At 31.9% G+C, this 16120-nt stretch overlaps 1 protein-coding gene across 5 annotated transcripts in view; it reads right to left on the bottom strand.

The window, feature by feature from the left end:
• Positions 1–412: 412 nt before the first annotated feature.
• Positions 413–16120, bottom strand: part of LOC106457049 — a 28319-nt gene continuing 12611 nt past the window's right edge. For 4 of the 5 annotated variants that reach the window (XM_022382858.1, XM_022382856.1, XM_022382855.1 and 1 more), the window contains exons 3-5: positions 9943–10083; positions 1552–1615; positions 413–1106 (exon numbers count right to left, since the gene is read on the bottom strand). In XM_022382858.1, the coding sequence (XP_022238566.1) occupies positions 976–1106; positions 1552–1615; positions 9943–10083 (336 nt within the window). In that variant the 3' untranslated portion in view covers positions 413–975. The remainder of the gene's footprint in view (positions 1107–1551; positions 1616–9942; positions 10084–16120) is intronic. The other variant, XM_022382860.1, reaches the window with a different exon arrangement.

The raw sequence follows: 16120 nt of genomic DNA on the forward strand, positions 1-16120 counted from the left end.
AGAAATAATGATATTTTGGTTACAAATTTCAAAAGCAAATTTTGAAGGGATGTGAAAAGAATTATCTGTTGTGAATTGGGCAGCTGAGTTATTTGGAGACACTGATCAAATGTGAAAAATTTTTAAATATATGAATTTTTAAATATTCAAGATAAACATTATTCCTTACAGAAAAAAAAGGGTGGCTGCAAGTAAAAACCAGGTTGGCTCACAAAGGGTATAAGAGATAAAATTAAAGAAAAGCTACATAAATTTAAGACATTTAAATTGACTGGTATAATAAAAGATTTAGAAGATCAAGAAAGTTGGTCGAACAGGAAATTAGGACATCAAAAATGATGTATCAAAATAAGTTGTCTGAAAATGTTAAAATTAACAATAAGAATTTCTTTAACTATATTAAGGGTAAACAAAATGTTAGGATGGAGTAGGGCCCTTGAGAAATAATAAAGGAAGGCTTGTATCTGATGATTATGACATGGGTGGATTTTTAAATTCTGCTTGATTTTTGCAAGAGCTTTTCTGGGATTTGATTTTTAGTCTATATTACAGTGCCATTTACTAGATTCTTGATTAATAGTCTATATATTTTCTCAACAAATTTTAATCTTAACTATATACTTTCAATATTATCTTTAGATTTTTATGTTCTTTTGAAGCCATACATTTGCCTCCACTAATTTTTATAATACTGTTTTCCTGCTTCTTCCCGATCAGTTATTTTCTTGAGCTAGGACATTAATTTCATTCATCCAATTTCATTCATTTGTTTACTCGTAAAACTTTATTTTTCACGATTCACAAGATTATACTTTTTTCTAAGGAACTATACAGCCTTCCATCTTTCTCTAAATGGAGAATTTTTCTGTTGATGATAGGATGAATGTACATGTTCTCATTAACTTAGCATGTTTCACAGTTCAATTGTAATCACTCATGAGGAAGTAGTTTTCATGCTCAAAATATTTCTTTGGTTCATGAAGATACAATTGTGCATTTTCCTGGAATTCCTAATGGGTTTTTGCACACTTGACAACAGGTTCCCTCATCGAACTGGTATGGGAAATTTGTGTTTGTTTTTCCATTACTGGAATCTGTGCATTTTCCTAATGAATATTAATACACATCATACAGATTATTCAAATGTAAAGCTATTTAACAAGTTTATCTTGTTTTACAATGTGACCCAATATTATATATAGTCATCCTTTGATTTAATTGCCAGAAAAAATTCTTATTATTTGTATTTAAAATTTCATTAATGAACCTAAAGAAGTTACTTTAAAATTTTTTCTGGAGATTCTTAAGTGACCACGTCTCTTGGCACGAACTGAACCAAAAAGGCTTTATAACCAAATCATTTCTGAATAATGCTCAAACACAGTCTTTTAATTTACCTGCAACTTCTTGAAAATAATTATGAGATAATTAAAAAATTCTTTTCCATTCAAAGATATTGTAATAGATGACTCCAGCCAATGCATTTGATTTTGAAAAATTCTTTAGTTATTAAAATTTTGGCTTTTGACAGTAATTCCGAAAAATATTTACCTGAGTTCTCCAGTCCTAAATATCTCACATTTTGATACTTGGTACTTTCCTCCAGACATGCACTCTGATAACAAAACATGAAAAAATAAAAGTGAACCAAAGTTCATATCAATATGACTTGCATGAAAAAAAATATCAACTTTACAAAAAACGCTAAAATATTTGACAGAACAATTTCAATACTTTAAGTATTCACTTTAGTTTCTACAACAATCCATGAGCATAAAAATTTCAACAATTAACATAAGTATATATATATATATATTTTAAGAATGCAAATTTTTGTATATGTCTGCCTTTAGATTTTTCCTCAAAAGTGATGAAGTTAATAAATCTATAGCTAAATAACAATAAACTGGATATGAAATTTTTTAAAACACTGTATGATATACTTTTTAAAGGCATAGGAAGAGCTAATAAAATGTTTCAGCCAAAACATACAAGACTTTTGAAAGTAAGTCTAAATATTCCAAACTACTTTGGGTCATCATGTGGTCATTTATGAGTTATATTAGCTTAACAGCCAACTGACAAAAACCACCACCACCTATTTTACATGTTTTATTGGTTTGGGAAAATTGACATATTATATTATTTCATTTCAGTGTACAATACTTATGTTAAATCTAGATCAGCATAGGATATGAATAATGCATTAAGAAAATATTTAATATGCATTTTGGTCATGGATATAGTACACTTCAAACATGGAACCTCTGCTAAGGTAGTTATCACTTTTGTTTAAGAGTAATATCCACAACCAGAAGGTGCTAAATAGAAATAGAGTACATTTGAAAATAATAAGACATTAAATATTGTTTGAGTTCAAATCATGAATATTCATACTATTTTAAGCAAATAAATGAACATTATATGTTTATGGAGAGCATAATTATAACCGGAGTCCCATAATACAGAAACTTGTACAATAAAATAAATAAATTAAATACACATCTAACCTTCACACTAGGAAGGTTATCTTACACACACACTATGAAGCAATGAAACATTTGGTCAAATTTGCTGGTCTACTGAAAAACAATCATTAGTGTCAGGTGGGTGTACTCTCAATCAAATTACTGTCTCTAAAATGCAAAGTTTCCCAACAGCTGTATGAAATTGTATACTAGAGAATTCTTGTATACCTTGGACACCTCTATGTCTAACTCTTGGTATTATAAAAAGGCAATGTTACAACCAGCAAAAGTTTCACTTGGCAACAGCATGCTATCAGTGCAAACTCCCAAGTTTGTTGCTATATTACTAGTCCCAGTTTCATTACTTATTATATCACTTCCCTATCCAGCCATGCACTGTTCATAAAATCCTCATTTTACTATGCAGTTATATACTTAAAACTTTTCAGAGATATTTACTTCTACATCTGCTTAGCAAACATTTGGGTCACATAGGTCATTATCTCACAAACTGATGGGAGTTTGTGCTCATGAGTTGGTATCCTTCTTATATGTGAGTTAAAGTTTGTGAGACTTAACAATCACACCATGATAAAAAAAAACTGCTATGATTTAGGAAAAACCCACAGTAAATGAACCAAATTTGCACATATCTTGATATTATGAAACTAGTTTCAATACATTCATAAGTCTTCTTCAGCTTCATGTTGTTTCCTGGCAGAGAAACTGTTTAACAATGCCTACATAGCCTCAAAACTTCAAATTTACGTAAAGGCTCAGGAAGTCAAAAAGCCATTTAGCTCAAGGTGACCTTGCTAGGTGTTGAAATTATTCAGGATTATTATTCTTATTATCTAGTTATCAATTCTGTATAAAATTATTGTTAATTTCTAATCAATTTGATGGCCAGAATCTCTCATATGAATAGAAATGCCACCGCTTGTTTTCATATTTAATGTCTGATGTAAATATTTCTTCTGGCTCCACCTATATAACCTTTCTCAAAGGATTGGCATGGCATAATATAAGCACCTTCTTTTTTATCTTCATATGTTGTTTATTTGATGTTACATTACTTTTAGTGGTGTTCAGATATTTGTATATGATTCTAAAATGTCCAAACTAGTTTTTTAATATCAAGACTTTTGCCATTTTGTTTCATTTCACTAACTGCTACCCATGACATTGTGTTCTTTTATTACTATGCTTTGATTTCCTTTTTATAAAGTCCAATATTTTGCAAACCATACTGAACATCACATTTGGACACCTAGCTCATCACAGTGCAAGATTAACTGCTTCTTCAAAGTTTGAAATGTGAATTATACTAGCTAAATCCATCTATTTCTCCCTAATGTAAAATCTAAGGACCTGATAGCATACCTAGGTTTCCATATTGCTCATATTTTCTTGTTCATGCCTTGAGTCTATTCCTCAAGCTCTTAATACACTTTTTTACTAAAATACAATAATATACTGACAAAAAGACCAATTACCACAATAATATTTTTGAGTGGGAAAATATATATAAATACATAATTAATCATATTTTAAAATTTACACAAATATATGGTGCCTTTTCTCATGAATTGGCTGTCAAAACAGAAAAATAAATTATCTAAAAGATAATGAATATGCTATAAAATAAAACATCATGATCAAAATAAAAATATGAAATTTAAAATATTTTCTTAATGTTTCAATTTATTAACTATTTAGTCAACTTGGAAGATTTTCAGATAATTTTTATAAAATCTAATATAAGTTAATTATGTTAATCCTTAAACAACTGATTTTTTATCACATTTTAATAATCACTTTGTTCCCTTAAGCACTTTCTTCCTAAACTATTTTCTAAACCAAAATATCAGTGTGCAAGAAACAAAATAAAATGTCACAGCTGAATATAAAAACTTTTGAAACTAAAAAAGTTTAAATCAATAAATTTTCCCTATTTATTTGATAATATTTAACATATCTTAATGATTCTTTGTTCTAAGTCAAGTGTCTTAAAAAAAAAAATTAGTTCTTAATCCTTAAAATATGTACTTTCATGCTTCACCTGGATTGAATTTTTTTTTAGTGAAGTCAAGTTGTTTTTCTTTTGGAGGAAACATAAACCAATACATTGTATTCTATCAAATTATGCATCATAAAGTATACTTAAACTAGAGGAATTAAGTAGTTTTAATTTAGAAACATGAAAAGTCAGTGTTTATTAACATTTTTAAAATTATGTTAAAAATAACATTTTATGTTAGGTAGAAATAAGTGAATTAATCATTCTACTTCCAAGTGCATGTATTTTTGCTTGACTGCTCATAAAAATTTCAAATTACTAAACAAGAGCTATATTTTAAATATTGACACAATAAAAAACAAAACTGAAATGTACTAGACAAACTGGATTGAAGAAGTAGATGAACTCCTGACAATTATTGATCTATGATATATATATATATATGAAATCAGGCTTTACAAAATAAAAAATATTGATTAAGTCTAACTTAAATTGGTATACATGTTCACCTTGCTTAGATCCATAATATATATAAAAAAAATATAACTTGCCATTAAGAGAATGACTGATTCTCTCTCGACCATTAGCTTTTTAATTTGGTGTGTTGATAAATATGCTGTGTTTGTGTGTGTCAGGGGGTGATAATAAAATATAGAATATGAAATTAAGTCATGATAACACTTTAAAAACAATACTCAATATAAATGTAGAAGAAATGAAAATGATGTAAAAAACAGGTAAGTGCAATTTTGGAGATTATAGAAATTAGAATTTTCTCTGAATTCTTTTGAAGCTATTATTTTTAAATGATAGAGAAAATCTATAATATTAACATATGCAGTAAACATGAAACTATTATTCTTAAATGGTAGGAAAGATCTATAATATTAACATATACAGTAAACATGAAGCTATTATTTTTAAATGATAGGGAAGATCTATAATATTAACATATACAGTAAACAAAAATAAACTTTTTGCTCATCTTTCTTCTCTTCCAATTCTGGGGTGAATAAGAACTAACAAGCAAAACTAGTGTAATCTGTGTTTTTACTAATACTATTAATCTATTTTAAAAATTACCATTTTCTGTAATATTTGAAAACCTTGTGTTATATTATGCAGTTCCCAGGAAAAATTATTTTGACTGTAAAAAATAAATATCTTCAACAGCAGGATACAAAGAATTAGATCAATTTCTGTATTACCTGTTTCCTTCTTTTCTCTTCACGTGACTAGCTATAGCTGTTTTTTGTTTGTCTCTGATACTCTTTGCTGGATTCTTCTGAGGTAGAATCTACTCCCATGCTATCTTTAATCACAGAATAACTACACTGAAAGTACCTCATATAAATTTATCTGCAATACATTCCAAAGAAAATTGTTCAAAGTCTCTTGAAAAATGTTTTTCTTCATCACTACTCTAACATTTTCTTCATCTTCCTGAGAAAAATTGGTTCTGGTCATGGTGAATGCTAATCTTTTATTTACAACAACAACAACAAAAAAAAAGACTGTTGCAAAATCATCCCCTGCACCTTCAAGCATGCTAAGCTAAAATGATTGACATTTTCTGACAATTCAGCATGGCTATTATACACTCAGCAAAGCCAAACTTCAACTGGATCTTTTCAACTTCAATACTCAAGATCTCATTATTACACGAGTCTTTCTTCCACTTTGTCAAGATATGTTGCTATGCCATTTTCATTGGACAAAATAATGGGTTTGTTTGTTTGTTGTTAAACACAATGGGCTATTTGCACTCTCTCCACTATAGGAAACAAAATCTGATGTTTAGCATTATAAACTTTCAAATTTACCACTGAACCATTTGGGACTAGAATAATGGTAGCTGAGATTTTCTTCAAACAACACTTTCATTTCTGCCAATATCTTTATGTGCAAAACAAATTATGTAAAACCTGTTTGAGAAGGAAGAGAAATCAAACCAACTAGACTCATTTTTGTCTATGCCTGGCTCTTTATATAATTCATGCTCTTTTTCACAATCATTTTTGTTTACAATTATAGTAATTTAACATCTTGAAGAGAAATACTGAATTATAATGAAAATTCTTAAGAAAAGGTTTTCACCATATTCAAATATTTAATCCAATTTTTTGTTTTTATTGAAGCTAGCTGTTAACCTACTTCATGAGTCATCATCAAGGTTAAGGAACAACCAAAATGCACACTTGTAATTAAAAAGTTTAAAATAAAAAGTTGAGACATGTTTGATGTTGTTGAAAGGATACAATTATTACAACTGTCACAGCAATGTTAAATAATTTCAAATGTATATTGAGGTGGATCTCAGAAAATAATAAGTTATAATACATAATAGATGTCAATTACCTATAACATAGTAGTGTAGTAATTTAAATTATATTTTGTTATATACTGCTATTCTGCAATTCTTTGTACTACACAACTAAAATAAATGAAAAATGATGTTCAAAATTGGGTATCTAAATCAAGGTCTCTATTAAGCCATTTTCCAGGACCACACTGGGCTGTTCTTTTTTTGAAGGGATTCTTTTGTCTTTTGCCACCAGAAATGGTTTTCTCTGTCATTAATTGTAACTTCTTCATTGACAGAAAAAACATTTCTGGTTCAAAGCTAGCTCCAATGAAAAAAAATTTTGGATTGCATATGTGAATGTGGTAAAAACCCATTTTTTACGGATTTTCATTCTAAGTAATATGAAAGCTTAATTAAAGAAGTTTTTTTTGTATGGTTGTCAAAATATTTATTTATTCGGGTGACAGAAACATCATCCCTTGACTTCTTGATGTTTTACCACATTTATTCAACTAACTGATCTTTGCCATGGCTGATTAAAAACGTCATATACAGATTATCTTTAAATCTCGCACTGCTCATGCCAAGAATATAAAGCTGTGATTTAACAATACACTTGAAGTCCAAGTTACCTAGGGAAAATCCACATATGGTTCAGCCTTTAAAAATGGTTAGCAAGTTGTTAATGCCTAGAACTATTTTGTGTGCAATAACATTTTGAATATCATCTTGTAACATGCCCATATAAAACATTTCTAGGCATTTCAATTTCTACTTTAGTTTATGTTGCTCATTCCTGTGACTATTTTTTAATTTACCATTTCAGGTTCTTCGATGATTCATAAGCTTGCAATGATCTGTTTCTACTGACTTAAATCAGTCAATTAGAAACTTAAAATTAAACCTAAGATTATTATAACTCATTAATAATCCTTCAATGGTACTTTCAATGAAAAACCTTGACAACTGTTTGATATTTAACATTCATTTTCCTATGAATAGTTTAGTGTGCCCACATCAAGTTTCAGCCACTTCAATATTTTTCAAAATATTACTCAAAATTGTTTTTGTCATAAACATGAAGTTACTGCTCTATAACAATTGCATTAAAGGAAACATAACATTTCCATAAAAAAACTAAAAAACAAAACTCACATATACTTACTTGCACCAATAACAACCTGTACTTAAAACTACTTTCCCACTTTTTGATCCTGTTCAATCACGCCTCCATTCATACCATTTTAAAGTACCTTCAAACATTACAGAAGTTTTATTCATAGTTCCCTATGTTTCTAGTTTTCCTGAAAATGAATTCTTGCAAGTTTAGCAAAATATATATTAGTACATTAAACCCAAACTTCTCGTACATAAAGATTATTTTAAATTTTCCTATTTCTGTTAGATCTAAACAAACTAGGTTAAAAACTTCCTGAGTAACAAGGAGAAGTCTTACTTACAAATTTATTTTAAGATTAGATATTTTACATAAAAAAGCCAATAAGCAAAGTGACTTTAGAACTTGGGTCTTGAGCTCAGGACACCTGACTAACAAGGCCAGTGCTCTTCCACTGATCTATCCAAGAGGATAAGTTATCCTCATAATTCTTATTTATAAAGCTTCTCACTATAAGCATGATCCCCATACTACATTATGATAGATACAAACACAAACTTATTTTTTGCTTAGCATAGCAGTTTTCCATGCAAAACATTTAACATTAAATATTATGATATAATAATATTACTATTTCATTGGTAAGCCTAGTTTCTCTGAGTTCAGAAGCCTTTAACATCTGAGAACAAGATTTAAAAAACTAAATTAAGTAGAAAATATATGAAGTTTATTATTCATAAAGAGGACCACTGAATTACACAAACTTTAAGGCCATGAAGCAGAGTTGAAAAAACAAATTAAGATAACCTTGACACTGACCACTCCAAGGTAGAATTAATACTGCAAACTCATAATGGTATATATATTCTTGGAGAAATTCTTCATGCTTCTTTAAAAAATAAGTGACAAAACTTTGATATAATTTTGTGGATAAATAGCACTAGTGTACTTATGATATGTTTAATATTTTTGTTTTGTAACTTTCCTTGGTTTTTTGTTCTTGCATGTGCAGTACAGCAATATTGAAATGTCATGTATTGGTAACCTTTGGGGATCTCTGGAGCAAATGACTTATGAGTATTAACATTTCTATTTAGTTTCATTAAATATGATGAGTGATAATGTTTAAAATTATTCTGAATTTTTCTTCAATTAATTTCTACAATTTTGCATTGTTATCCATAGAAATCTTTGAGGAACTTTCAGTTTAGTAAATGTAGGCCCAATTTCATGAGATGTTATTGGGATTACATCTAAAAATAGTTAGTGAAGGCACCAGACTAATGATACAAAGAATTTCAATTTTTATAGATTTGTTTTCTGCTATACGGATTTATGACAAAATCTTCCAAGTCAATTTGTGATATAGATTTAGTTTTTTAAATATGTTATTTTCCATATGCATATAGTTAACTTCCTTTGATCAAAACTTCTTAATGATTCATTATTGTCTTAATAATGTCTAGTTTAATTACTAGAGTTTGTGTCATTTGTTTTACACAGTTTATCTATACTGACATGTAGTCCTATAATACACAAATACCAGAAAATCTACAAATGTAACTTAAAATGGAGCCTAAAGTAAATTTCTCCATATCAGAATTTAGAATTTTTAATGTAAATTTACAATTCATTTTATTAAATTCAATATTTATTATACATCAATAAATCTACTCAGGTAACTTATCAATCTGTTATAATTTCATTATCTACCTTTGAATTCTTGCTTCAAAAATTTTTCTCATTTTTTTTGTAGATTATTAATAAAGCATCTTTAACATTTACCTGCTTTCTGGTATGTAATGTTTATGTATGTTACACTTCCAGAATTGTTCTTTGGAATGAGTTTTAATGTCAGTCTTTGAATCTGTATCTTGTACAAACAAAATTTAGCCTAAAATGTTAAGATACCCCTATATGTTCCAACACAGTCTATGCCAAAGTGAATGAAATTTACCACTGAAATACAGTTGGTCAGATTCATTACTGAATGTATGCATTTTTAAAATGTATTTATGATCAAATAGCAAACCTGAAAATCTTTCAATTCCTTTGTTTTAAGTTCCACCAACTTTAATAATGACTTATTTTCTTTCACCAAAGCATGTGTACGACTTTTCATAAGTTGTAGGACTACTTTGCATTTTGTAAGAAGTTCCATTAATTTCTCATTCTGAAAAAAAACAAAAATAAGGACTCTCAGAACATACAAAAATATATTATTTTACAACTATTTTACCAACCACTTTAAATCTTATAAACATTAATACTGAAGGGCAGAATAAAACAAGTTGCAATTTACCTTTTAGTCATAATTTACAAAACTATTTCAAACATCTTTCAAATTCTTTAAAGACACCATGTCAACTGAGTACAAAATAGGCTTTCAGGTCATCAAAGTTACCAACAACCTCCCAAAGTGCCAGTGTCTCACATCATTAAGTATCACAACATTTTTATATTTTAGAACTTGTATCAGAGATCAAAAATCAGGGCTGCCATTAAAGGCAGACAAAACAGTGGCAATGTAGAAGATCACATTGGACTGGGCACACACACACACCAACCTAAATGCATTTTTGGTGTCTCTGACTAAGAAACTTTTTATCTGTGCAGAAGTGATGCAACTACTAAATCACTGTAATAGTCTAATGACGAAGAGCAGATGAGAACATGTTCTTACATTTCCCATCACTGGCAAACATTACTTAAGCTACTAAAAATAAAACAATAAAAAATTAATTAAAACAGTACTATTTTTTCCTAGAGCATTTGTTTTAACATGCTTTTTTTAAAGATATATCATAAAACCCTCAATAACAGTAGGCTACCTTTTATTTAAGTCCATATCCTCCCATTTAACTAATTTATCAAATTATATACGAGTTTGAAAGGCTATTTAGCAACTTAAAAAATTTATGTATATATATACTATACACACACACACACATGGTCTAAATATACGTTAACTTTTTAAAATTGAAAATGTATTTCCAGTAATACTTACCTCCACTCACATTAGCAATTACTCAACTGCCAGGGTTTCTTCCTTTGCCCATCTGAGCATTCGTCTAATTTTTTATCACTTGCTCCAGTCTTTTAAGTGCCCTTGGCAATATTTGTCTCATGACACTCTCCACCTATGTCAATGCACCCTCTATCCTGGTACTGTATATAAGCACCTCATTCAGATAAAGTTATCACTTTTCAAGACTGACTAAATCCAAAGTCTCTAACACCAGCTCTTAGTAGGAAGGAAGGGTGGGAGAGTGTGACAGAAGGTAATTGTTATTGGAAATACATTTTAAATTTAAGAAAATGTTAATTTCCAGAAAGTTCTTGCTTCCTCTCACAATACAGCTAGAATCCCACACTGATAAGTTGGAGGGACCAGTGGGGCATTATCTATACAGAAAGCATCTGCATATATCATTGGTATCAATAGAAGATTGGCACCCTAGTGGAGGAATAGCACTACATTAAGAACAGGTATGCTCTTCACCTGGAACTTAATTCATGTAATGTGGGTGCAATTTTACATTATTTATCATCACTACTGGCCAGGCCCCAATCTGATAGCCGAGGTTCCTCTACTCGGGGTTGGAATTATAGGGCCATGGTCCCTATATCCCATGTTGATGGTTACGACAATTGGATGGCATATATACACTTATAAGTGGGTCCCAACCTGTAGCCATAAAGTGGTGCGTTCTGAGCCACCAGAATCACAATGAGAAAGTAAGCAACACCAAAGTGGACAAACCTTCTCCTCAACCTAAAGAGGTCCAAAAGGCAACACTCAAGGCGTGGAATGACAGGATCTTGTATGCCTTACTAAACCTGAGGAAACAGAACTCATCCAGTCAATTTCACTCCCCAACTGTGTGGGGAAGGAAAATTCCACTTGTCCCCATAATTATGGGAAGGATGTGGAACAAACTGTGCTCAACCAAGGACCCAGGATGGGCCCACTCTGCATTCAGAGTTACGAGAAGACACTGGACTGTCTTCCATGAACAATGTATTGACCCTATATTGATCAAAGAGAAGGGCCATGCTCGATCCAACTGGATAGTAGAGAGTCAAATCTGAACCAGTATTATCAGTAGGATGGTGCCTCTCCTACTGACATCTGGGAAAACACATCCAGGGACCAGGGTAGGAGGGCCCCCAACTCTGCCCTATTCTCCAAGAGTAGAGGAAATTCACTTTACTACTCTGGAGGAAAAGCCTCTGTCCACCACCCCAGCAACTGGAAACTGGGTGTAGTAAGGAATCATTAGCTCCAGTAGTAGAATTTGGGGAGCCCTGACGAACAGTACAATAGATGAACCAAGTTCCCTAAATTTGTAAAAGCAAAATGACCCCAATTTATTCAATCCAATGATTGACAGGGATGGGTAGGATCCCCTTATGCTTTACTCATGATAGTCCATGAGTGGTGGTCGAACATAGCACAGTAGTACCACCCCGTCAGCCTCAAGGTGGTCTTATGGAACACCTAATTTATGGTTGCTAGTGCCAAATTGCTTCGATAAAAGCACACCTACCTGGACAACACTTGTCCAAGAGTGGGATCCTGTGAAAATGAAGTAAAGGATCCTGAAAGGTAATGAAGAGACAAGCATAGCAAAGAAAATACTCACCCTATGTATAAGCTAGCAGAAGTAGTTAAGATAGCTACAGGGGGTGAGTCAAAAACCTTCAGATGAAGATACTGCCAGATCATGCAAATAATGTGGGATACAAGTATTTGGAGAGGTCCACATAGCAGCCCACACAAAGTCCTTCAGTGGGCAATTCAACCATGCCACTAAAGACATAGAAATGTGAAGAATCTGATTAAATGTGACTCGCCAAGATGGACTTGAAAAATTTGACCAGTCCACCCAAATGAGATAACGCCTGAAAGAGAAGTGATATTACAGCTTATGATGCTTATTTAGATGGAGCAAGAAGGACTCAATCATCCATATATTAGTGGAAATGGAGGCTTACTGTGTAAAAGCCCTCACAATCTGTTTGTAAATGTTCAAGGCCATAGCCAATCCAAAAGGAGGTGCCTCAACTTGAAGATTACAACCATTGTCAATGAACTGGAAGAAGTGACAGTTGGATGAACAAATCAGAATGTGGAGAAATGCATCCAAAACACTGACTTTGGTCATCCACAAAACAGTACCCATTTCAAATGAAAAAACTTTCCATCTTAAACCAAGGAATGAAAAGATATTGGTTCAAGAACAATAGAACTATAACAGGTCATCCATTTTCAGACTTCTTGGGAATGAAAACAAGGGGGTTTGAGGACCTGCTCCATGGCATTCATAGCTCAGAGGGAAAACACAGCCTCATTCAGATACCAAAGATGCATTAGTTTTAGGGAGTTGGGTGAAGAGACAACTGGAGAAGAAGCAAAAAAGGGTTGATTATTGGAAGACAGGAAAAACCTGTGAGAAAATACCTGTGTGATCTAAAAGTCTTCTACAAAGGGGGGTCCATAGGTGCATAAAGTGGGAGAACCAAGCTTCTATCAAACCAGAGCCAAGGGTTGGTATCAGAAATGTCCCCTTCATAATGGTCAACCTTCCATGAGAGAGGGATATTAAAATGTAGTGAGAGGAGAAGAAGCAGGAGAGGCTCCCAAAGACAAAGAACCTGCTGGGACTCCCTGGAAAAAGGAAAATGGAAAAACAATATAAGCAAAAATAACTGCTGGTGAGCTACTTTAACTCAAGTTTCCAAAGAATAAGAAACATTTCCAACCACCTTGTCTTGATGGCAGGGTGTAAGACTGAGGGAGATAAACTCCAGAAAATAAAGCATTCTGACTAAACTAATTCCAGAAATAAAAAACCCAAATTAACTGGGACACTACAGAGGGCTATCTGAACTAGCCATCTCTAATTTAACAGTGAAACTGGAGGGAAGGAAGCTAGTCATTATCACCCACCGCCAACCCTTGAGCTACTCTTTTACCAACGAATAGTGGGATTGACCATAACTTTATAATGCCCCCAAGGCTGAAAGTGGTGGGCATGTTTGGTGGGACGGGGATTCAAACCCACGACCCTCAGATTGCAAGTCAAGCAAAAAAAAGTTGAGAAAGAAAATGAGCAGACTGAGGGTGAGTGGAAGACAAAGAAAGAGAAGGGAAGATCTAAACGTCTGAAAACAATATTCAAGTTACTGAAAAAAAAAGTCTTGTGATTTCAAAAACAAAGATACACATCTAAAGACAAACAATGCTGAGGAGAAAATGGTAATAAATAAGGTGCTCAAGGGGACTAGTGTGCATGGAGAATGCTTCACCCTTCTACTGGTGAAAGGCTATAATATAATACTGATTTCATCATAAACTGGTGTAGTACACATTACTTATAAAGGTGGGAGTTTCATTTATGGCTTGGCACATGCATAAAAATCTATTCAGCAGTGCTTCAATGTAATAGCACTCAGTTGCACAGAGAGGTAAGTAGCATTTCTGAAGTGAAATAAAATAATCAAACAAATACAGGAGATCTTAATGATGGCAGTCAACAAACCATTTTCACTAATGATATGCTACATTATTATTACAAAATATAATTTCTGCATATAACTGAGAAATGTACATGGCAAGGAACACTCTCACTAATATGATATGAACGTACAAATTAATTGTTTGGATTGGATATGGCATATTATTCACCACTAGCAAGCTTCCATTACTCAAGTGAGTAGCAAAATGAAGTGTTTGTTGGTTAGGTAGTTAAGTGAGAATATGAAAACATGTATGCTCAAGTACATTATGCAAAACAATAGAGTTAAGAAACATGTTTGTTTTAAATTAGATTATGGTAGTCAGATCTTGCCTGAAAATTGTATTGATTTGTCAAACATTTCTTGAAAAGGTAATAAGTCATTCATCAACGTCTTTACTGACTAAGCTTATTTGTTGGCCAAGTATTTTAGGCTTGGAATTTTGATGTATATATCAGATAATTATGGGTTGTTAACCATCTTTCATATTGATCCCCCCCCCCTCCCAACAATATACAGGTTGGTAGTATTTGCACTAGGTGTCAAATTTGACATTCCTATCCCTTGATGTGAAAATGATAAGGGTTACAGCATGTGCTTATAGATAGATAAAAGGAGTAGTAGAAAGCCATATGTGAGTGATAGCAGTGGTTTCATACATTAATACCAGGCCTTATTCCTCATGTAGTGCTAAACTTGCAGACAAAGGAAAATTGTACTTGCACACACTGAGGACCCAAGTCACCAGAGCAAAATATGTGGGTTTGTTCCAATAATAATGTTCTCTTTCATTGATTCAAGTTAACCATATCTAACACAATTTATGAAAGAAATAAAGAACAAGATATGTGAACTGGCTAACTTAGTGAAACAGAGTATGCAAATTAGCAAATATATTTAGGATGGTTAGACAGCATGCACCATGTGGTAAGATATGGCAAAAGTGCAATTATGATTCAGGCAGTAGTGAGGGCCAAGATAAACTAAATGTAATAAAAATAAGATGTAGAGAAAAGTTTAGCATAGGAAATGAATAAGTAGTTCTAAGAATAGGCTTAATTGTTACTATTGTAATGCTAAAAGTATAAGAAATAAAATAGATTACTTTAGGGCACTGGTAGGAATGGAGGATTATGATGTAATGGGAATAACTGAAACGTGGTTAAATGAAGATGATCTTGATGATAGAAATTTCTTTGAAATACAGGGCTATAGATTAGTTAATAGGGATAGAGTACAAAAGAGGGTGGGGTGGCTTTATATGTAAAATGCAAGTTACATCCTACTGAAGTTGAGGATATCAAAGATAATAGCAAGGAGATTGAATCCATTTGTTATTTATTATTGTATATAAAAGTAAAAGGTTTTTGGTGGGAATTTATTACAGAGACCACCAGATGATACTGATGAAATTAGTGAGAAACTTTACAGTGAGATTAAAATTTCAGATGTTAATGAGATCATAATTATGGGTGATTTTAATTTCAGGGAAATGCTAGAGTCAAACCATGACAGAGAAAGGTTTTTGGAAACTATTCAAGATGGTTTTCTTCAACAGTTGGTCAAGGAACCTACTAGAAACAATGCTATTTTAGATTTAACTTCCAATATAGAAATTGTTGAGAGGATGGAAATTGGGAAACATCTAGGTGAAAGTGATCATTGCTCTGTTAGGTTTGATGTTTCCC

This window comes from Limulus polyphemus, unplaced genomic scaffold (assembly GCF_000517525.1).
Source record: "Limulus polyphemus unplaced genomic scaffold, Limulus_polyphemus-2.1.2 Scaffold286, whole genome shotgun sequence".
NCBI classification, from domain to species: Eukaryota; Metazoa; Arthropoda; class Merostomata; order Xiphosura; family Limulidae; genus Limulus; species Limulus polyphemus.